Source organism: Ciconia boyciana, chromosome 3, assembly GCF_034638445.1.
Source record: "Ciconia boyciana chromosome 3, ASM3463844v1, whole genome shotgun sequence".
Lineage (NCBI taxonomy): Eukaryota > Metazoa > Chordata > Aves > Ciconiiformes > Ciconiidae > Ciconia > Ciconia boyciana.
Window position 1 is genome coordinate 106,876,389 of NC_132936.1, and position 24,494 is coordinate 106,900,882.

The 24,494-nt window shown below is 39.4% G+C and overlaps 1 protein-coding gene across 4 annotated transcripts in view; it reads right to left on the bottom strand.

The window, feature by feature from the left end:
* Positions 1-1,256: 1,256 nt before the first annotated feature.
* Positions 1,257-24,494, bottom strand: part of EPRS1 (glutamyl-prolyl-tRNA synthetase 1) — a 48,526-nt gene continuing 25,288 nt past the window's right edge. For 2 of the 4 annotated variants that reach the window (XM_072856967.1, XM_072856966.1), the window contains exons 19-34: positions 24,140-24,370; positions 23,200-23,448; positions 22,147-22,377; positions 21,551-21,816; positions 13,483-13,534; positions 12,327-12,536; positions 12,096-12,168; positions 11,224-11,303; positions 10,782-10,883; positions 9,933-10,088; positions 9,615-9,812; positions 9,079-9,252; positions 6,448-6,608; positions 5,337-5,415; positions 1,898-1,962; positions 1,257-1,625 (exon numbers count right to left, since the gene is read on the bottom strand). In XM_072856967.1, the coding sequence (XP_072713068.1) occupies positions 1,475-1,625; positions 1,898-1,962; positions 5,337-5,415; positions 6,448-6,608; positions 9,079-9,252; positions 9,615-9,812; positions 9,933-10,088; positions 10,782-10,883; positions 11,224-11,303; positions 12,096-12,168; positions 12,327-12,536; positions 13,483-13,534; positions 21,551-21,816; positions 22,147-22,377; positions 23,200-23,448; positions 24,140-24,370 (2,478 nt within the window). In that variant the 3' untranslated portion in view covers positions 1,257-1,474. The remainder of the gene's footprint in view (positions 1,626-1,897; positions 1,963-5,336; positions 5,416-6,447; positions 6,609-9,078; positions 9,253-9,614; positions 9,813-9,932; positions 10,089-10,781; positions 10,884-11,223; positions 11,304-12,095; positions 12,169-12,326; positions 12,537-13,482; positions 13,535-21,550; positions 21,817-22,146; positions 22,378-23,199; positions 23,449-24,139; positions 24,371-24,494) is intronic. The other 2 variants (XM_072856968.1, XM_072856969.1) reach the window with 2 other exon arrangements.

Sequence of the window (24,494 nt, forward strand, 5' to 3'; positions counted from 1 at the left end):
TTCAGAGTGGAAGTAATACTTTTCAAAAAATAATTTCATAACTGCAACATCCAGCCTTCTCTGCTAAAGCAACACATAGCAAGTGCAGGAAAAGCAAAAGGGTTTTATGGAACATGTTACAGGTATAATCACAGCCTAAAATCTTTAGCACTGAAAATACTTCTCTTCAGATTGCCTTTGCGTTACTCATTGCTGTATCATGGTGAGACAGCTATAAAATGCCAGTTTATAAGAGAAGAGAAACAGGGCTTTGCAAAACATCTGCAAGAAGTGGCATTCACCTGCATCTTGCTAACAATGTGGCATTTAATCTAAGATAGCCTTTCAAACTTGTTTTACAATGGGGTGAAAATATTCCTTGAAACACCTGGCTCCAGAGCAAGTTTTCAAAAAGGGTAGCATTTACCATGCCTACAAGTTAGCAGCAAGTCTGTACAGAAAATTGAAAAATTTGAAGGCAAAATTAAAAGCAGTTGTTTTGTCTATAAAGTTTATGTTGGCACACTAAACTGTACTGTAGAGCATTTATGACATTCTCTCCAATCTTTCAGGCACTTTCTCAGTGTACAAGAAAATTATGCACCAAAATGTGTCCTGGTTTTGGCTGGGATAGAGTTAATTTTCTTCCTAGTAGCTGGTATGGTGCTGTGGTTTGGATTTAGTATGAGAATAATGTGATAACACACTGATGTCTTAGTTGTTTGTAAGCAGCGCTTATACTAAGTCAAGGACTTTTCAGCTTCCCACTCTGCCAGCGAGGAGGTGCACAAGAAGCTGGGAGGGGGCACAGCCAGGACAGCTGACCCCAACTGGCCAAAGGGCTATTCCAGACCATATTGACGTCATGCTCAGTATATAAACTGGGGGGATTGGGGAGGGGGGGGGGGAAGCAACCTCTGCCTGGGGACTGGGTGGGCATCAGTCAGCAGGTGGCAAGCAGTTGCATCACTTGTTTTTTTTCCCTGGGTTTTGTTTCTCTCTCTCTCTCGTTGTTTTCCTTTTCATTACAATTTTTTTATGATTATTATTTTTATTATTATTATTATCTTTTATTTCAATTATGAAACTGTTCTTATGTCAACCCACAAGTTTTCTTACTTTTGCTCTTCAGATTCTCTCCCCCATCCCAGCGGGGACGGGGAGGGTGAGCGAGCAGCTGTGTGGTGCTTGGTTGCTGGCTGGGGTTAAAACCACGACATAAGCAAAGAATACTTGTCCTCCGCATTGAGCAACACAGAAAAAACAATCAAGGCATATTACAGCTCACAATACATGTTTATTATTAGAGATGTTTACAGAAAAGTCTGTGAATTACTGCTAGCCTAAGACTGACAATTGGGGGGGGTTATGATTTATGGCTTTGTTTTTTGAATCATTTAAAAAGTCGCAAAACTGATTAAGTTTGGGGGCTATTTCAGTCTTATTAAAAAAAGTTCAATTCACAGATAAAGGAGAAGGTGCTTTCACTAGTAATTTAGTAACTACGACCAAATAGGGTGTAAAACTTGGCAGGGTTTTTGCCGCAGACACATCTTGCCCCACACTGTAGTTCACAGAGAGGCTGAAAAGGTATGCAGAGGCTTTTTGCTCCCATGGAGGGGGCGCCAGGCTCAAGATCTTGATCTCTGAAATAAAAGCATATTCATAAATAAATACTTTCATTTAAAAATAAAGGTGAAATAAAGTGTATTATACATAAAATCTCAAAAGCACACAAATTAGTCTGAAAGTTTCAGAACTAAGGGAATAAATATATTGAATCATGCAGGTCAGCAAGAGTCAAGGGTGAGGACTCTACATTCATGTTATACCCGGAGGCATCTTACATTCCTGTTTTATACTCAAAACATTTTGATTTTGATCTTGGTAGATACTCTCCAGTTCAGTTATATTTTACCTGGCAGTGGTCTTCTTGATCCAATCCTCGCACTCCATTTCCCCACAAAAAGGGATTTGTACAATCTGGGGGGAGGGGAGGAAGAAAAAAACCCCACAGTTATACATCTAAAAAAAAATCATCCTTGTCTCTGGAAGATTCCTAAATCTTAAGATCTCATATACACTCAAAGTGGGAAAAGTTCTGATTGCTACAATTAAATTTTAATAGTTCCTTCTCATCAGACAAACAGGTAAGCACAGTCACCTCTCCATAGCGCAGCATGGGAAAACCTACACAAACCCAAAGCAGCATTTAAATCAAGTCAGGGTACTGATTTTTTTTTTTTTTTTTTAACCCAATATATCTTCCTTCTGTGGAACATATAAATACTGTTTTCTCCTGAAATACTGTGTTTTTCAGAAAAAGTTTAAATCTTTCAAACTGCAGAACAAATGCTTGCTTACATACTGCAAGATAATGCTTTCCTCATGAAGTTTCCATTTTAATTCCATTACTATGAATTTTCATATTTTCTGAACAAGACAAGGACATACATATTTTAAGAAAGCAGTCACCAACAGCACATTTTTCTTGGGGGCAGGGGGACACGGTGCGTATTTTCCTGCCATTTCCTTCAGTTAGCTTAACTGAAGGATATTGAGAAAGTAAAGTTGAAATAATAATCTCATACACTCTTCTCAGTACTATTCTTAGCTATTGTAGTAAATCTCTATTCCCGAGTTTTATACTCCATTTTACTGACTTTTTTCATTTTTAATGGACTTTCACAGTGAAAATTCTGTTTACTACTAAAAAGTAGGATTACTGTTAAAAAGACACCCCCTACACACATTTGAACACTCATGTAATGCTAATAGCCGAGAACAACAACAGCTACCAAATTCAGCCTTCACAGTCATTTTAATTCTATCCAAACTGTGAATAAGGTTTGCTGATCTGTGGCTTTCTTTCACCCAATTTACACTCTTAGTGCAAAATTCTCAATTTGCCTTGAACTGGAACACACCTTTATTAGACTTGACTTTATAGCTTCACTTTCTTGCAACTGAGAAAAGGAACTATTACCACTCTACTATACTGTTCTTGCATTAATCTTCTGTTAGTTAAACAAAACTTTGTTTAAATACCTGTGCAATTATTCTTAGAGTTTCAACTGAACTTTGCATGCAACTTAAAGGAACATAGAAGCAGTCTGCATTTTTGAAGAGCTAATAGTTTACCCTGCAATTATAGTAAGGGGAAAACAGCAACAGGAATTAAGCAGGAGTACTTCAGCATACGAATTTTCTTCTTAAACAGTAGTACTAACACAGTGTAATTTCAAGAAATTACAGAAGACATATGCTATAAACTTTTGTCCATACAACTTATATAGGTAGAGAGTGAAGCAGTCATAAAATGACGTACATGACTTTTTTCAATTCAGATATGCCGATTATAATAAACTTATATAACCTAAGTACCAAAATGCTGCAAGTATCCAACTTGGAATGTAAAAATATTTATTTACATTTCCAAGTTTAACTAAATCATAAACTAGATTATGATGATAACTACATCATAAACTAGATTATGATAAACTAGATTATTTAGAGTTCTAAATGTAATACAAATAGTTCGATTCTCTTGGCCCTCTCTAGAATCTAGCTGTACAAAACAATGAGTGTTGGACATTGAAGACCAGGCATTTTACCCTCTCCCCATAGGCAGAGGATATCATTTGGAACCTCTGCGGTAGGAGGAGAAGAAAGCGGTTTCTGTAGTATTTCATCAAAATTAAAGGATAATCATTTATGTGCATGTACAAATACAGAATTAGCTTCACGTTCCATTCCTGCTCTTGGAATCAGCTTGACTCTCCATTTCAGTTTATTTTTACATACAAGTTTACTGCATCTTTTACGATCTTTTAAGAGCTTATGTCTTCCTCGACTGTTTCTGTGTCTTGAAGACAGTCAAGCATAGTTTCAGAGTGCTTGTTTAATTCAGAAGTGAAAGATATATGATGGCACAGCTTGAAATCACAATACATGGGAGCAGCAGTACTAGTTAAACATCTATGCAGAGCACAATTATTTGTTAAGCAAAGACTAAAGATTTTTGGTTTTTAAATCTACCACCAGAATAATCAGGTGCTTTAGAGACACTTGCAGCAAGGAAGTGATACTTTGCCGTCAGTAGGACGAGCCCAAAGCTGTTTGGAAACAGAGTATTTCACACTTGCATTTAGTTTTGTAGAGGAAAATAAAGCAGTACTACTATTCTAGCACCTATGCACAGAATGTCTAAAAACTCTGTATCCTCAACTTCATAAGCATGCTCAATCAGTCCCTCCTCTGAAGTTCATAATTATTCCTTTAAATCTTGCTATAAATTAAATTTAAGTGCAATAGAAATGCAAAAGAGAGTGTGATGGAAGGTCAAGCCTAACCAATAATAACTTAGAACTGTTTTTTAAGTTAACAAAAGTACTATGAATTCCTGGCACTTGTGCATTTTCCATCAGAAATTTTGACATATTCAGAGTAGATCTAATTGGTATACAAAAAAACCCTGATCTCTCTCTATAAAATACACAGCCTTAATGATTGATCCTGGGGATCCTACTGCTTGAACACATTAATCTAAATATATGAACAATTTCACAAGCTGAAGTTTGTGACAGAATTTCAGGGTTAAGAACTTCTGTCAGTGGATCTCTGAAAAAGAAGCAGCAGCTCAATTCTCTACTTAAGACTTAATCTCTCATCTAAACTTCATATACATTGCCAGAACTTTAAATTTTTCGCAGATCTCTAGATCGGTAGAGCTCAATCATCCACATTATGGGTTATTCTTACTATCAACCCAAGGAGGTTTCTGACTTGCAGTAATTCTCAATGAACCCAATGGCTTCTACTCAGGTCATAAAGGCAAAACTTCTTTGACGTAAACAGCATGTACTTTAAACTCTTACTTGGACCCTATTACAAGATTTGACAGGTGTTTTTCACTGTTTGCATTAGAATAATGACAGTAAGTTTAAGATAAACTGAATAAAATATTTACATTAATCTCTCTGAAAAGCACTTTCTGATAAAAATGTAACACTTTAAATGCACATTACCAAACTGCAGCATTGTAAGTCACTTCAAGATAGCCTGTCACCTCTAGCATAGGACTAAATTTTGAATGGTGGTAGCCTGAAACACCGTGTTTAGTAAATATGGTATTTTAGCAAAAGAAGAAAGCAACGTACATCACAAATTTTGGGAAAGCTAATTCATTTTTGTGCAGCTCTACAGGAAAGGCTTCATCTGCTTGTGAGGGGAGAATTCCATAAAAACCACAACAGTATTTATATATAAGCTTTGAAATTTCTAGCCCCTGATTATTTGTAAGGGACAGAAAGTGTGTGAAGGTACTTACCAGGATAGAATGTAGTAAATTTCCTTACCTTTCCTGAATCAAGCTCTTTTTGAAAGTCCTCCATAGTATTGGCCACCACCATATGACTTTTTAGGTCCTCAGAAGCTCTAAGAAAAGGGAAAAAAAAAAACTCAGTCAGGGCAGATTTATGCACATAACCTCACTGACCAAATAAACGAGGTTTTCAGAGTCAGTCAAAACAGAAAGTTACAGGAAGAGAAGCTATATATTAATTCAAATCTTCCTAATCAGGTTATGTCTTTCTACCACTTCTGCCCTCAAAGGGACAAAATTTTGATTAATTGCCAATGGGCTGTTCTCCAGGTTGCTGTACATTTCACCGTGTTAATTCACACTGTTGTGCATGTTAGTTCAATGCTGACCAGCTGTAGATAGAAACAGTAAGTACTACAGATGTAGATTTATCTTTTTTAATTATGTTCCAAATCTAAATAGCAAAATGCTTTTTAACTAGGTAAAAATATTCTGCTTGTACGCAACTTTGATCACCACAGAAGAAAGTAGGAAAACTCATCTGCCATGGTGCTGGATCAGCACCATGTTCTTTCTCGGTGTCCTTACAAACAACAATTTGCAATGACAGACATACAAGGGATTTGGCATATGCAGTAAGTGCAAATAACAGTTCCAAAAGCATTTGATTGCTTATAAGAAAACAATACCATGAAAGTCGTGACCATGACCCTTACAGTCAATATGAAAGGACATAGGGTCTTAAAATACACTTCTGAACAGAGAACTTCAACTACTTAAGTTTCTTGGACAACTTTGTATCTTTCAAAATTCCCTACCAAAAGCTTCTTTCAGGAGCGAATCCTGTGCATTATTATCCCATTAATTATTTATGGTGTATTTGTTTATTAATACTTTACATAAATTCACAGAAATATTTTTTAAAATAAGTTCACAACCTTTAACATTCCGTTTCATGAGCACAATAGGAAATTTCTATCACTGTATGTGAACAAGTTTCAGAGGCAGAAAAAAGAAATGTCACAAAGAGAAAGATGGGCCTAACTTGTCTTTCTGCACAGATGAACCAATAATGTGAGACATTCTTCTGACAGGTAAAGCGCATCTGTGATTAGCACAGCCATTTACTGTACCTCTCAATTTACCTGTTGTAAAGGTTAGCATGGATCTCCTCCAAAATCTGCTTCAGTCTGTCTTCTGCCTCATGTTCAGAAAAGGTCAGCTTCTGTCCTGTGTCTCGTCTAACAGCTACAAACTGTTGACTTTTCATGTCTCGTGGTCCCACTTCAACCCTGACTGGAACACCCTTCATTAAAAAGAGTTAGGAGTTACAATGAATCAGTCATTCTCAGAAGAGTTCATTTTCTCTCTCTCTTTTTTTGTTTTCTTTTTTTTGTTTGGTTTTGTTCTAAAGCCCAGTCTTAAAATGGAATCACACATTTAAGTTTCTTTGTAAAAAATCAGCATATATTCCACTGCTTTTATGCATTTCTGTCTTTCCCATCCACACTCTCTTCACTTGTGTGTTATACCTTGCTCCAGCCTCGCTCCGCTAGCTTGGGGACTGCATCTGTGCCAACATGCAAGTAATACTAAGACAGTTAAAAGCACAACTGAAACTACACTAAGACAGTTATCCCAGACAGTGCAAATCAGATTTTAAAAATCTGAATGATTAAGGCTTCTATAGTCATTTTAATGTTCTAGTTCATCCAATACTACCTTTTAATTCCTTTTTCACAGAACACTTTAAACTGTATGAACAGCAAACAGCAAAAGTTCTGTTAAATATAGCCCTAATATCAACATTAATTGCACTGAATATTTGACTACAAACAGTTGCTTTATTTATGTAAAGCTTTTATGCTTCATAAACTTTGGTGATCAGAACCATGTACTTTCTCATCTCCCATATGCCATCAGACAAAAAGAGTTTCCATTTCACTAGTCAGTTAAGAGTCTACTGAGTCTAACTTATTTTCTCTACGTCCTTCTAACTTGTGTCCCAAGCTGTACATATTCCTTCACGGGAAATGAAGAGATTAAGTGTGAATGCATTTTGGTGTCGGGTTCCACCCCCCCCCAAGGGAAATCTAATCAGTAAGCTAAAAAGCTAAAAACATTCTACAGTGTTCAACAGGTGAACAGGAGAATCAAAGACATTTACCCAAGCTTTCTGTGCATTTTGTGCTCTGGAATCTCTTCAAGTTCACAGCTTCCAAATGATTCCCTATACACACCACACCCCCTTTATTTATGCTAAAAAGATTAATAATATAGTAAAATCTGTCCAAAGGGTGAAATATCTACTCCTACTGCAAAGCTACATAAAAAGCTATTCAAAGCTGTTATTAACAAACAATTTAAACTGAACAAATATTCTAGTTTATGGCATACAAAAAAGCTGTCTCCATAATTAAAACTCATTGGAAAGTATCTAGTATTTTTAATTGTAATACTACTTTCCAGTGAAAGAAGGATGCCTAACAGTCACATAGGAAGGCTTCCTGAGAAAGAGCAATGGAACCAATAATACCAGACATTATAAAACAAGTACCTATGACTTGGCTCTTTTTGGAGGTAACATCAGAAATCTGCTAAGCTGAAAAGTACATAAGGCAAAAAACTTCCCAGTTCTTTCTTGTACTTCTTACTCCAGTACCCTTGTATTTTTTTATCCTATGAAATTCCTTATCAGTACTCAATAAAGTAAGTGCACTTTGCCTGCAATTACCCTCAAGATCCAGTTTACATATTATGCTGGACACATTAGTAGATTTTATAAAAAAAACATCAAGTTTGCCCCATGCTGTGCCTCCTTGAGAAACCTAATTTTATTTAAAAAGTCTCCCAACATGCATTCATGGGATTAGAGCTCCATTTAAAAAAAAAAAAAAAAAAAGGTTACACAAAGGAAAGAGAACTTCAACACAATGGGAACTTTCAACAACTCAGGGAGCTTCTATCATAGAATCACAGAATCATTTAGGTTGGAAAGTACCTTTAAGATCGTGGAGTTCAACCATTAACCTAGCACTGCCAAGTCCACCACTAAACCATGTCCCTAAGCACCACATCTACATGTCTTTCAAATACCTCCAGGGATGGTGACTCAACCACTTCCCTGGGCAGCCTGTTCCAGTGCTTGACAACCCTTTTGGTCTTACATTGAAGATTAACATACTGAAACTAATTTCAAATTCAGAACAAAAATATGATCCCATATCAATACATCATTCAATTTCCAATTGAATTGTTTCATTCATCTATTCATTGTTTCATTTTGTTCACTATTTTTGTTTTACAAAAGCCTCTTGTATTTGATGAAGCAGAACTGTTCCTCTCAACTACTATATGAAGGGAACATGGTAATTTTGAAACAAAAAAAAATTGCTGCTTTCTTTGTTGATGCTGTACAGGTTTATCTTCTCTGTTCCACTGTGTGCAACAAAGGCACTGTTGTGACTCTGGAGACACTTAAGTATTAGTACAAGTTTTTAAACATGCAAGTAATTTGTACTATTAATTTCATTTTCTAGATACATAAAGTGGAGACTTGGAGGTTCAAAAATCGCTAGTGACACACAAATCCTAGGAAACAGAGCAAGTCTCAGAAAACATCTTTTCTTCATTTATTAATGAAAGTGATCACTGATTATCAGGCAGCAATTTTTCATTTAGAAAAAATATTTGCCTTCAGAATACAAGGCACGCATAACGTGCCGCATACATACCCCACATATAAACTTCAAAACACCTCCTGGAAAGAAACGTACCTTAAGTTCCCAGTGGTTGAACTTCCAACCAGGTGAATAGTTGTCTCTTAAATCAGCCCGTACACGGATATTAACACTAAGCAGCCTATTACGATATTCATTACATTTCTTCAATAAAGCCTCTTTGTCCTCTTCAGAAAGGGAATTTGTGATACCACAGGGTATAATTACAACCTGCAATATAACATGACATGTACTTTATGTTATAAGAAAATGAGCTCCTAGTTATTATAAAAACTTAAAAACAATATTGTGGCCCTATATCCCAGTAATTTCTTTCAAGTTCTCAGAAGTAAGTGATACATTTCCCTTTTCATCCAAATGGTAACAGATACAATTATTTCAAATAGATGGACTATTAAAGGGATCTCGTCCACTGCAAGTACCCTAATGATGTGTATTAACTTTCTACAGCATGCTCTGTAATCAGACATCTCCTATCCTACGTTAAGTCTTCCAGGTGCCCGATATGGAATGCTCATGAATTCCAAGACAGGAAAGGAAATAAAATGGTAGTTTAAGGCATTTTTACACACCTGAACACAGGCTACTCGAGGTGGGAGCACCAATCCCATGTTATCTCCATGAATCATTGTCATTACACCAATAGTTCGAGTTGTAATGCCCCAGGAATTCTGATAAGCAAACTGTTTTTCTCCTGGTTTCTTGGGATCTTCAAATACAATTTCAAACATCTTTGAGAAATTCTGCCCTAGATGATGTGATGTTGCTCCCTGAAATAGTTGCACACAGAAAAATTCTACTCAATGGAAAGTTGAGTTTATCAAGCATCAGTTTAAGGCTTTCATCTTACTGTATTTACTGAAAAAAATATTCTTCTAATAGATAAATACCTGGATAGCTCTTCCACTGGCAGATATAAATGCCTCTACAGTGGTTGTATAATCACCCCCAGCGAATTTTTCCTTCTCTGTCTTCCTTCCTTTCACAACAGGTATTGCTAGAAGATCTTCGTACACTTGAGCATACAGATCAAGTATCTGCATCACCTATGATGAACATCCTGTCTTAAGAATTACTTAGTATTTTGCATTTGATAAATCATTAAATATTTTTATATGCCAGTCTAAAATCTTAAAAATTTAACACTTTCTCAAGATTGTGATTAAAAAACAAGATTTCTTCAATTGCTTTAAACTTTGCCTGTTATCTTCTATGAATCAAATAGCAACAACTATAAACCATGACAGAAGACAAGAAGAGTCACTGCAGACAAGCCAGTCCAATGGCTATACTGACTTCTCGTTTCCACCTAAAAGTCTGAACATCTGCTAAGTAAATAAAGATATGCCATGATACAAAATGAAACATCTGTCTTCTGGGCAAAAGAAGTGTTAAAATTTCTAGCAGTCAACATGTGAACGCATTGTTTAGATTTTTAACGAAAACAGATTTAAGTAAAACGATTTTTAGGGAAAGCATTCTTTATATAACACACTCTTCGAACTCCCCATATTGTTTGAAGAGCCTAAAGCCTCAGACATGGGTTACATCTGAGAAAAAAATGGGTTCTAGTACACTTGGCATTTTTCATGAGGCAGCATTTTCATTTCTGTCTCCTTTTCATTTTCCAAAGAAAAGGAGACAGACTTCTACCAGGTCCTAGTAGAGAGATTTGTTTGAGTTTCTATGAAGTAAAGTAACTTTCTGAAAGCAAAAGCACCAACGCATTTGCTTTTTACCTCCTCTGCTGCTTCTTCATATGTTGCAAATGCTGTGTGACCCTCTTGCCAAAGGAACTCACGAGTGCGAAGGAAAGGTTGGGGATGTTTGAACTCCCAACGCTGGAGGGCGGTAAATAAAAAAATTGAACACCATGATTAACATTAAAATGTCAAATTATTGTTAAAAATAATGTTTATAAATAAGTATTAGAAAATCTAAATAAAAGATAAAAAGTCAACTATTCACAGATTTCTACTTAAACAATTTAATCAACAATATACATTGATAAAGTATGTTTTATTAAAAACAGTGAGAAAAACAAATCACATAAACCACATTCATACTTTTGCCGTGAAATATGTGCTGTGATTAGTATCATCATGCCATGTCCACATAGAATAATTGTCCTACACTGCGCTTACGATACAACAGTTACTCAGAAATCGTGTACAGACATACCACAACGTTGCACCACTGATTAAGCTTGATAGGAAGATCCCTGTGTGACTGCACCCACTTTGCATAGGCAGGATACATGACTGTAAAAAGAAAGCAGCTTTGGGTCTCTGCACAATACAGCCAGTTTATGCCAAACCTTTCTTTTTGCTACGTCTAAGCTTAACATTCTCTGCTGCGAGAACTATGCTTTTATGTTTAATTCTCTTTAAAACACATTTTTTGGTCTTAACATAATATTTTCACTGAAAGGTGTACTTTCACTTCGTCCTGTGTCTCTGCAAAATAGCTTGCTTGCTGCTGGTCAAAGTACAATCCAAAGCTTAATATCTAATGACACTATGTTTGAGTCACTGGCTTAGAGTATGTAAATACATCTAGGTTCACAAATAAAAATTCACTGACCTCGAGATTTCAGGATGCTATACCACACCCGAATCAATTAGAAACTCATCCAGCCTTAGGTATTAAAATGTTTGTTTAAATTACTCAGAGAAAATTTTAGTAAAAGCTAGTTTCACAGCTATAGTCAAAGTACATGCAAAACTGAAGTGAATTATGAGATGAAGAAATTTTCTTATAAACAATATAAAACAACCAACCAAATGTGTTTTTTAGTCAAAGCAAGTCAGTCTTCAGGATATTAATGGAAAAATTCCTAGCGTGTACATTTCCTAGAAAAGTCCATTTAAGGGAATGTATAGTGTTGTGACATTTGCTATAAGCAGCAGCAAATTTAGGAAATTTTGATAAGGAGTTATAGAAAACATTCTAAAAAATGGGTTTCCAATTTTCAAAAGGGATGCTTGTCTTATCAGCTACACTATACCTGTAATTGTTTTCTTTACAGCCAAACTGCGTGAAAAGAGGTCTACCTGTTTCACTTGTGGGACGTACAGCAATCGGTTCAGCCAGATCTGTTTTCCCAGATCTTGTGACCCAAGCAACCTAAAGGAAGGAACAAAAAAAGGGGGGGAAATAAATAAATAAACAAACAAATAAAAAATATCAAAGCAAGTTTGAAAAAAAGTTACTTTCATACTCAGCTGCCGACTAAGTGGTTGGGTTTTCTTGTACTCTGATTAAAATAATGTTTTGAAGTGTACCTCAGGAGCAAAGTCAGCAATATGAGTCTTCTCCTTCTCTAGGGCAGCCTGGGACACAAACATGGGGAAGTAACAGTTTTCCACTCCAAGTTTCTTGATCTCTGCATCGAAGAAGTTCTTGATAGCTTCCCAAATAGCATAAGCCCAAGGACGAAGAACATAACAGCCACTCACATCATAGTATTCAATCATCTCTGATTTTGTGATCACCTTTCAAAAGATTATTTAGATACTGAAGTTTCCATTTCATACACAAAGAACATTCCGTAATTCAAGCGCATAGCATGCAATTCAAGAAAAGTCTCCTATTTAAAAAGTTTTTGTGCTCAAAAAGTTAGCAAAGCTATGCTTTGAGATTGATTTTGTTACCTATAATTAGAGAAAGTTAAGCAGGGACATTAAGTTTAATAATAGATCTGAATAATGTAAACGCTTAACTAAAATTGAATTTCACGAATCCAAGTAAGAGCCAGTAGCTCACTTCCAGGAACCAATAAACTGCACTTTTGTAAGAAATGTCTCTATCTCATGTCAAAAAGAGTTTTATTCCTTAGGGTATATGTAAAAATTATACTAGTGAAAGGCAATGTACACCACTGATATCTATTTACAATCTTTCATAAGTAGGCTAATCTAAACTAGTCATCTCTACTCTGGTTGTTTTGAACCTCATGAGCCAGAAAACTCATTCCGTAACAACAGGTACTAACATTTGTTATACATCATCTTGAAGTGAAATAGAACTCCCAAGCCTGTGAAATTCCTATCACTTCACTGAAGTTTTGCACTCTTAATGAAAGAGGAATTCATACATGAATTACGAAAATATGTGTGTGTGTGTGTGTGTGTGTGTATATATATGGGGGGGGGGGGGAGGGATGGGATGAAATCGTTGGTGCTCATCCTTTTTACAGCTTCCTAAATTTATTCAGCTCTTCAATCTAGGCACTTCTATTTAAGACCATGATAGCAATGTAAGACATAGAAAGAGCAAGTACTTTGTTTTGTATTTAAAAAAAAAAAACAAACACCCAAAACCCACAAAAAACAAACACACACAAAACCCCAGAAATACAAAATAAGATATAAATCCAAAACAGATTTTGATTTATAAGAGAATTAAATAATTCTTTAATTCAAAGTGATGTGCACTTACCTGAGAGAACCAGTCTGCCAGATTTTCTTCTTTTTTAGCTTCTAGACCCAGCCTACAGTATTAGAAAAGAACCAGATCTGTGCTGTACAGCATTTAGCAGTGAAATTTATCCTAACCTTTTTTCTTTTTTTTCTGGGGGAGACAGGGGATGGGACACATGGGACGAACAACAGCAGAAAAAGGGGGGTGTGGAACAGAATATTTTAATTTTACTTCATAAAGCTAACTTTTCCCAATTTTTTTCCTGACAGTTCAGTATGTATTGACTAAGAGAATTGCTAGCATTTCCCTACCTTGGCTAACAAGAGTATTTCATAAAAACAGTTCTGTTTCTTTTCTACTGTTTAACCTTTCTAATTCTCACCACAGTTGCATCAAAGAACCTCATAATGATGCATTCAAAAGCGCAAGCACCTCCAATAAGGGCCTAAGACTAACGAGACCTGTGTGTAAGCTGTCTTACTCTTCGTTTTAAAAACTTCTTACTTAGCTGGTGGCTACAATTTCAGGAAACATATGCAACTTGAATTCACTATTCATGTGATGTCAGTCACACTGTTCAAGACCAAAAAAATGACCCTACACCACCAAAATAAAGGTAACTAGTAAAACTACAAGATTCTAAAGAAGGCTAAACTCACCAGACTCAAATGACAGTAGACAAAAGTAAAGTTTTTATATCTCTACAAACAGAGAAGTTTTAAAGGTGAAAACCAAATTTTTCTGGCATAAGTCCTATACAAAATAAGCACATCTCTGTCTCAAACATGTCATTTATGTATCTGAAACACAACATAAACAGTGCTGCATAATACATGCCATGGAAAGACTTCTAAACTTTCAGGGTGGGAGCAGGAGAGGGGATGCACAACAATCACCACTGGAGCGTTCCACCATCAACAACAGCAGTGCCTTGCTCTGGGTTGGGCTACATACTTCTCATGGTACTTGCATGTCCTGGTTTTGGCTGGGATAGAGTTGATTTTCGTATCAGCTAGTAGCTGATATAGTGCTGTGGTTTGGATTTAGTATGAGAATAATGTTGATAACACACTGATGTCTTAGTTGTTGCTAAGTAGTGCTTACACTAAGTCAAGGACTTTTCAGCTTCTCATGCTCTACTGACTGAGAAGGCTGGAGATGCACAAGAAGCTGGGAGGGGGCACAGCCAGGACAGCTGACCCAAACTGGCCAAAGGGATATTCCATACCATATGACATCATGCTCAGTATATAAACTAGGGGAAAGCTGGCCAGGGGGCTGCTGCTCAGGGACTGGCTGGACATCGGTTGGCGTGTGGTGAGCAGCTGCATCGTGCATCACTTGCTTTGTATATTCTTTTTTCATTATTATTTTATTTTATTTCAATTATTAAACTGTTCTTATCTCAACCCATGAGTTTTCTCACTTTTACTCTTCCCATTTTCTCCCCCATCCCAACGGGGGAGGAGCAAGAGAGTGGCTGTGTGGTGCTAAGTCACTGGCTGGGGTTAAACCACGACAGTCCTTTTTGGCACTCAACATGGGGCTCGATGGATTGAGATAACAACAAATCTGACCAGAGCACGTTAGAACAAGTTTTTTATAAACATTCATTATATTGGTTTGATAGTCACTGGTCACAATGTTGATTAATTTGCTCTCAAAGTTATTGTGCTCGTTCTCAGTTGTGTTATGTAACACCTCACTTGCAGTATATGCTCCCTGTTGTGCTGTTTATCACCACGGGGAGCTGGGTCAAGATTATCGTTTCGCTGTACTTTGTATCACTGGTTTATGATACAAAATGGCTGGTCGTGAGACTAATCCGGTATTTGTACTCAGCATTGCCATCATCTCCATACTTCAGGAACCATCTCTCGAAAATTATTAATAATTACATTGTGTACCTTTTCTCCTCAGACAGCCAATTTATGGAGGAGACACCTTCCTTCCCCTTCTCCTCCAGGCTAGTTACAATAGCTCTTGAGAATTCTGAATATCCTTGGGATGTTCAAACGGGCATGTTCCTGTTACTCCTACTCCTGAATGTGTTTCAGGTCTTGTTTAAAGTTAAACAACTATTTAAGAATATCACCCAGAGATCTACCCCAAGGCTGGACAGTTATGAGTGGCAGGGTGTGTGCGATAGTATGGGCAAGTACCTAGGACAGTAGGCACCGCCAGTGTTTTGGAACTTCACCCCTCAACAAGTGCAGAATCCTGAAAAACTAGTTAAGTATTTGCAAAAAGTATGCTGTCACCCTGGCAACTCCAAAGAGACACAAATCACTGCAACGTGCTGGGGCCTGACCCATGCCTAGTGAGCCCTGTTTAATACTATTCAGTACCCTCAAGGGGAAGAGAAGGTCTCTGGCTCTGATGACAAAATGGTAGGCACTGCAGCTACTCCAATCCCTGCAACAGGCACTGCAGCTGAACCAGAGAACCAACCCGTGCTGGTATCAGTCGCCCCTATACACAAGAAGAAATCTTGGAAGTGAAAGTCAGCTCCTTTAACAAGGAATGATGAAAAAGCAGGGCCATCACGAGAAGAGGAAGAACTCATAAACAAGATGGTAACCACCCAATCCCTATCCCTGAGTGAGCTGCGAGATATGCGAAAAGATTTCAGCTATCATCCAGGTGAGCACATTGCCACCTGACTGCTCCAATGCTGGGATAACAGGGCCAGTAGCCTGGAATTAGAGGGTAGGGAAGCCAAGCAGGTGAGATCCCCTTCTAGGCAAGGGGGCATTGACAAAGAGATTGGAAAAGGGGCAGAAGCCCTCAGCCTCTGGAGGTGACTACTGTCAGGCATGAAGGAAAGGTATCCCTTCAAGGAAGATGTTATATATCGCCCAGGCAAGTGGACCACCATGGAGAGAGGTGTCCAGTACTTGAGGGGATTAGCCGTGCTGGAGGTGATTTATGATGACCTGGACAACGAGCAGTTATCCAAAGATCCAGATGAAGTCCAGTGCACACGACTCATGGCAGAAGTTTGTATGGAGCGCACCATCATCATATGACAACTCATTGGCAGTATTAACCTGGAAAGACGGAGAGGAACCAACGGTGGATGAACTGGTTGGCCAATTCCGGCAACATGAAGAAAATCTCTCTTCCTCCCTTGTCTCGGCTGTGGAGAAACTGTCCCGGAAGGTCCAGCAACTCAAAGAGGATACGTGCTACTCCCCACCCATATGGACCAGCATCTCGGCTATTAGGAGTTAAGTGCTCCTCTGCTCAAGAGAAACGATACTGCAGGTACACACCATGGGCCACCCTGTGGTTTTACCTGCATGACCACGGAGAGGACATCAGGAAGTGGAATGGAAAATCTACCTCAACCCTAGAGGCAGGGGTATATGAGTTGCAAGGAAAAACAATCACAAAAGGGGGTTCTTCCAGGAAAATTGCTGCTCCAGTTTCCAGTGGGCAGTTCCCCAGGCAGAGTAGGAGGGCTGATCTTACTTCTGAACCTAATGAAGAGACTTCTGACTCATATTTACAAGAAGTGAGTAACAAATACTATGACCAGGACTAGAGGGGCCCTGCCCCCCGCCAAGTGGGGGAAAGGGACAACCGGGTTTACTGGACTGTGTGGATTCAATGGCCTGGCACATCAGACCCACAGGAGTATAAGGCTCTAGTGGACACCGGTGCACAGTGTACCCCAATGCCATCAAGCTATACAGGGGCAGAACCCACCTGTATTTCTGGAGTGACAGGATCCCAACAGCTAACGGTATTGCAGGCCAAAGTAAGTCTAACTGGGAACAAGTGGCAAAAGCACCCCATTGTGACTGGCCCAGAGGCTCCGTGCATCCTTGGCATAGACTGCCTCAGGAGAGGGTATTTTAAGGACCCAAAAGGGTACTGGTGGGCTTTCGGTATAGCTGCCTTGGAGATGGAGGAAACTAAACAGCTGTCTACCTTGCCTGCTCTCTTGAAGGACCCTTCTGTTGTAGGGTTGCTGAGGGTCGAAGAACAACGGGTACCAATTGCCACCACAACAATGCACCAGTGGCAATATCGCACCAGCTGAGAATCCCTGATTCCCATCCATGAGCTTATCTGTTGACTGGAGAGCCAAGGAGTGATCAGCAAGACTCGCTCACCCTTTAACAGTCCCATATGGCCATGCGAAATGGAGAGCAGACACTAACGGTAGACTGTCATGGCCTGAACGAAGTCATGCCGCTGCTGAGTGCTGCCATGCCGGACATGCTAGAACTTCAATATGAACTGGAGTCAAAAGCAGCCCAGTGGTATGCCACAATTGGTATCACTAATGCGTTTTTCTCAATCCCTTTGGCAGCAGAGTGCAGGCCACAGTTTGCTTTCACTTGGAGGGGCACCCAGTACACCTGGAATTGACTGCCCCAGGAGTGGAAACACAGCCCTACCATTTGCCATGGACTGATCCAGGCGGCACTGGAACAGGGTGAAGCTCCAGAATATCTGCAATATATTGATGACATCATCGTGTGGGGCAACACAGTAGAAGTTTTTGAGAAAGGGAAGAAAATAGTCCAAATCCTTCTGAAAGCCAGTTTTGCCATAAACCAAAGTAAGGTCCAGGGACTTGCACAGGAGATCCAGTTTTTAGGAATAAAATGGCAAGATGGACATCGTCAGATCCCAATGGATGTGATCAACAAAATAACACTATGTCCCCACCAACTAGCAAAAAGGAAACGCAAGCTTTCTTAGGCGAGAAATATGCATTTGGAGAATGCATATTCCAAATTACAGTCTGATTGTAAGCCCTCTCTATCAAGTGACCCAGAAGAGGAACGATTTCAAACGGGGCCCTGAGCAATGACAAGCCTTTGAACAAATTAAATGGGAGATGGTTCATGCAGTAGCCCTTGGGCCAGTCTGGGCAGGGCAAGATGTAAAAAATGTGCTCTACACTGCAGCTGGGGAGAATGGCCCTACCTGGAGCCTCTGGCAGAAAGCTCCAGGGAAGACTCGAGGTTGATCCTTAGGGTTTTGGATTCAGGGATACAGATGATCCGAGGCCCGCTATACTCCAACTGAAAAAGAGGTATTGGCAGCATATGACGGGGTTCGAGCTGCTTCGGAAGTGGTTGGTACTGCAGCACAGCTCCTCCCGACACCCCGACTGCCGGTGCTGGGCTGGATGTTCAAAGGGAGGGTCCCCTCTATACATCGTGCAACTGATGCTATGTGGAGTAAGTGGGTCGCACTGATCACACAACAGGCTTAAACAGGAAACCCCAGTCACCCAGGAATCTTGGACTGGTTGATCATGGACTGGCCAGAAGGCAAAAATTTTGGAATACCACCAGAGGAGGTGACATGTGCTGAAGAGTCCCCACTGTATAATAAACTACCAGAAAATGAGAAGCAATATGCCCTGTTCACTGGTGGGTCCTGTCATCTTGTGGGAAAGCATCAGAGGTGGAATGTGCTGTATGGAGTCCTATACGACAAGTCGCAGAAACCGCTGAAGGAGAAGGTGAATCGAGTCAGTTTGCAGAAATTAAAGCCATCCAGCTGGCTTTGGATATTGCTGAACAAGAAAAATGGCCAGTACTTTATCTCTACACTGACTCATGGTTGGTGGCAAATGCCCTGTGGGGGTGGTTGCAGCAATGGAAGCAGAGCAACTGGCAGCACAGAGGCAAACCCATCTGGGCTGCCACACTGTGGCAAGATATTGCTGCCCTGGTAGACAACCTGGCTGTAAAAGTACGTCACGTAGGTGCTCACATACCCAAGGGCTGGGTCACTGAGGAACATCAAAACAACCAGCAGGTGGATCAGGCTGCTAAGATTGAAGTGGCTCAGGTGGATCTGGACTGGCAACATAAGGGTGAATTACTTATAGCTCAGTGGGGCCATAACACCTCAGGCCATCAAGGAAGAGATACAACATATAGATGGGCTCATGATCGAGGGGTAGACTTGACCATGGACACTATTGCACAGGTTATCCATGAATGTGAAACATGCGCTGCAATCAAGCAAGCCAAGCGGTTAAAGCCTCTGTGGTATGGAGGACAATGGCTGAAATATAAATATGGGGAGGCCTGGCAGATCGATTATATCACGCTCCCACAAACCTGCCAAGGCAAGCGCTATGTGCTTACAATGGTGGAAGCAACCACCAGGTGGCTGGAAACATATCCCGTGCCCCATGCCACCACCTGGAACACTGTCCTGGGCCTTGAAAAGCAAGTCCTGTGGGGACATGGCACCCCAGAAAGAATTGAGTCAGGCAATGGGACTCACTTCTGAAACAACCTCATAGACACCTGGGCCAAAGAGCATGGCACTGAGTGGGTATATCACATCCCCTATCATGCGCCAGCCTCTGGGAAAACTGAACGATACAATGGGCTGTTAAAGACTACACTGAGAGCAATGGGTGCTGGGACATTTAAACAGTGGGATACACATTTAGCAAAAGCCACCTGGTTAGTCAACACTAGGGGATCTGCCAATCGAGCTGGCCCTGCCCAATCAAAACCTTCATGTACTGTAGAAGGGGATAAAGTCCCTGTAGTCCACATAAAAAATATGCTGGGGAAGACAGTCTAGGTTACTCCTGCCTCGGGCAAAGGCAAACGCATTTGTGGGATTGCTTTTTGCTCAAGGACCTGGGTGCACTTGGTGGGTAATGTGGAAGAATGAGGAAGTCCAATGTGTACATCAAGGGGATTTGATTTGGGGTGAGAATAGACAATAAATTAAATTGTATTATGTTAATTGCTATATAACATTGTATATCATCACTTCTGTAGTGGCTGTATGCCATGACAATGGTATTACAGTATTAATCACCCAGATTAATGAAGAATGAACTTTGATGAAAACTGAGCAAAGCGCAGTGATGATGGAACCAGAAATGGCTTCAGCATGCAATAATCCAACACCACACACCTTCTCTCCTGCCTGGAAGGACTGTTATGACAGATGGAGCCCGAAGTCATGGATTAAATGAACTCAACGGACAATTTAGAGGGATGGCCCATAAACTGTGTTTATATTAAACTCTGTGTATATATTAAAAGACAGGAAAAGTGGTGGTGATTAACTGGAATGTATTGGAAAGCGTGGGACCTGGGCACAATGTAGATGGTATAGAGTAAGGCGTGGATACTGTCCTGGTTTTGGCTGGGATAAAGTTAATTTTCTTCCTAGTAGCTGATATAGTGTTGTGTTTTGGATTTAGTATGAGAATAATGTTGATAACACACTGATGTCTTAGTTGTTGCTAAGCAGTGCTTATACTAAATCAAGGACTTTTTAGCTTCTCATGCTCTACTGACTGAGAAGGCTGGAGATGCACAAGAAGCTGGGAGGGGGCACAGCCAGGACAGCTGACCCAAACTGGCCAAAGGGATATTCCATACCATATGACATCATGCTCAGTATATAAACTAGGGGAAAGCTGGCCAGGGGGCCGCTGCTCTGGGACTGGCTGGGCATCAGTCAGCAGGTGGTAAGCAATTGCATCATGTATCACTTGCTTTGTACATTCTTTTATTATTATTACTACTACTATTTTATTTCAATTATTAAACTGTTCTTATCTCAACCCATGAGTTTTCTCACTTTTACTCTTCCCATTTTCTCCCCCATCCCAGGGGGGGGCAGTGAGCAGGCAGCTGTGTGCTAAGCCTCCGGCTGGGGTTAAACCAGGACATCACAGTAAATATTTTGGAAACCCTGGTAGAATGAAATAAGCATAAGGGTTTTTTTTCTCCAGGGTTTATACTGAGCAAGATACAGCAGCACATTTGCAGAAGCAAATAATGAAGCATAGCAAGTTTTCAATGACAGTAACAGCACCCACAGTAACAGAGTGTGCACGCTGCTTTATGCTTTCTACAGGCTAGGTAGAATTTTCCTCAGTAGGATGCTGAGGTACAACTGACACTAAATGAATTTGCTAACTTGCTTTTGGCTTGATCCTAAATATGAAAAAGAACACAGTTATTTTGCAAATGTGCACGCTTTCGAGTGAAATGAGAAACCTGTAAAACTCTAACTCTGAGTAGAGGTAAACAGTTGAGGTTTCTATCAAATAGAGTAAAGATCACATCTTTACCTGGTTTGTTTCTTAGGGCCTTGACCCTCTCCTGATCCATTTGAGGAGAGTTCAGTACCACTCTGTCCTTGTAAAGGTTCTTTTTTTGGGCCATCATTTTGCTTCTGTTGCTTACTCTGCTTTTCAGACTTGTTCTCTTTCTCTTTCTTCTTCTTGTCTTTGTCATCAATGCCACTAGCAGAAACTGGTTTATAGTCAACTCCTGCAACAGTCTTATACTGGGCCTTCAACTGAAGAAGTTCCTTAACAGCTGCATCTATCTTTTCCTTGAAGAACAAAAAAATAAAGATAAACTCATACAGAAATCACAGGAATAAAATGGCTCTATCAAAAAAAATAAAATGGATCTATGTATGGCGTTGTGGACATCCACACAATGGTGGGGGAAAAATCTGCAAAAGCCAATACTTAAATTAAATTAATTAGCATTTTAAGGACCATATCTGACAAGAATAATTTTAAAAGTACATTTCAGGTCTCAGAATTCAAATGCTGCCTATTCTAAATGTACATTACTAATTCCCATAATCACACTGAATTTAAAATAAATTTTTAGATTTAAATACATATATTTTTATATTACAGTATGTTTTTACCTTTTCTGCTTTTTCTGATTTCAATTTCCTAACTTCATCTCCTTGAAGAGCTACTTTGCTAAACAGGGCTTTAGCTTCAGGTGTGTCTGGACCACTGGGTACTGTGTTTGATGCTTGGGGCAAAGCACCTTGAGCTACTGGTGGATGTCCTGGCTTGTAGTCCTGCCCAGTCTTTTCCTTGTAGTCAGCTTTTAGAGAAAGAAGGAGTTTTACTGCTTCGTCTATTTCATCCTATATGGAGGACAAACAGCAAGATGTACTGGTGAGAATTAAAGACAGAACTGACAAGAAGCATTGATTTTCAGGCTAAGAAAACAAAATTTCCATCTAGCAATAAACAGTGCTTCATAATTAGGGGAGGACTCAAGTAATAGCTCTCCCTCAAGCAACAGGAGTATGTTTGAGAGCTGTCACATTGTACCAGAATGTTCTCGTAGCCCACCCGGCCAGCTACGACCTGTTAATAGCAGAAACTACACTGAAAAATAAAATAAACTGTTTTAGAAAAGGGCTTTAAAATAAAAAAAAAAAAACCACACCACACCACACCCCAACACCAAAACCAATTCTGCAAGGTAGAAATATAGGCAGAAAAAAACAGCAGCTCCTGGAAACATATAGGTTTGTCTCGTGTTCTTTTCCACAACTATCACTGAATTTGTCAAGTTTTGAAAAGTCTTGCTATTGCTGCAGCACACTAGATACTTTGATCTTCACTTGTCCCAAATACAGCAAGAAAAAGCGAAATACATTAAAAACTTCTGCAAGGTTGACATCTGCCATGCTTGTGCCTATTCATCTAGATGTGACAGATTAAGTTTGACTTTCTACACCAGTCACATTTAGGATTTGTATCTCAGAGTCAAGAAAGTATCCAGCATCAGAGCAGCCTTGTGTGGCATTATCAGACCATGCAAGTTTGATGGCTAAGCTATGACCCGGACACATAAGGGAGTTTAGTACACTGTTTGATCATTACTTGGTGAAAGATTTCCCCCCAGTGGCAAAATGCGGTAAGAATTACAATTGCTTACTCTCTATTTACTATTATACCTTGGAAGCTTTCTCTGCTTTGAGTCTGCGTACCACTTCCCCTTGTTCAGCTACATTATCATAAAGTGCTTTGCCATCCACTAAGCTACAGGGTGCCAAGTTACTGCAGCACACAGAAGATGGAAGTGTAGTAGAAGGTATACAAGGAGGAGCTGAAGGTGGATTTCCAGGCTTGTACTCTTGACCTGTCTTTTGTTTATATTCTGCTTTTAGATTTAAAAGAATTTTCACAGCCTCATCTATTTGTTCCTGAAGCAAGAAAGGAAAAACAGCAGTTGCAGATAAAGATATAAAAAACAGAGATGCAACACAATAGCTAAAATAACAGAACCATTACTAGAATGGCACTAACATAGCTGTTGTAGTAAAACTTCTAGAGCTAACTTGTTAGTGTAAGTTGTCATTATTGAGTTCTGTGGTAAAACATTTTAGCCAGAATACCTACAAGTTGCGCATCAAAGGACCTAATCGGGCAGTACATGTAAGGGCTGATTTCTGTGCCATGAAAGCTTCCTATTTAGGCAGCTTAGTTCCCCCTGCAGTTACAGCAGTCCACGACATTGTACACGGGAGAATGGAGGCAAATACTCAGACTCTGAATAAAGAATGGTTCCCTGGCCGCTATCAAATTACTATCAAATTTATTATTGCTATTCTAGCTTTCAAGTTACAGCCCTTTTTCAAGTTACTACCTATATTCTGCTTCACTTATCCTGCATCACTAAAAAAAGAACTTCTTTGTTTATTATCCAGGTTGTCCATACACTATCACAGAACTCATGAAGTCAGCTATACAGCTTAAGAGAATCTGGGAAAGTACTTAATGGAATTTGAAAGTACTTGCTTATATTTTGTTCCTCAAGTTTCACAAAACCTGTAATTAGGTTTTATTCTAAACTGAAAATATTGTTCCACTCGGAAGTATTCACTGCTATTACACCTTTGGAACTTTCTCCGATTTAAGTTTGCGGACCACTTCGCCTTGTTCTGCTACTTTGTTGTATAGAGATTTGCTGTCTACTGGACATGGAGATGGAAGAGTAGAAACAGGAGAAGACTGAGGAGGGACAAAGACCACAGGAGGGCTTCCGGGTTTGTACTCCTGGCCTGTCTGTTCTTTATATTCTGCCTTTAGGGATAAAAGGACTTCCACAGCAGCACCTATCTCATCCTGAAAGAGAAAGGAAGGGGCAGAAAGAGGGAGGAACAAAGACATAGAGACATAAGACTCTGAAATACACGTTAAATACTTTTATGAAAAGACCTGCAGTTTATGCACACCTATTCCATTTTCT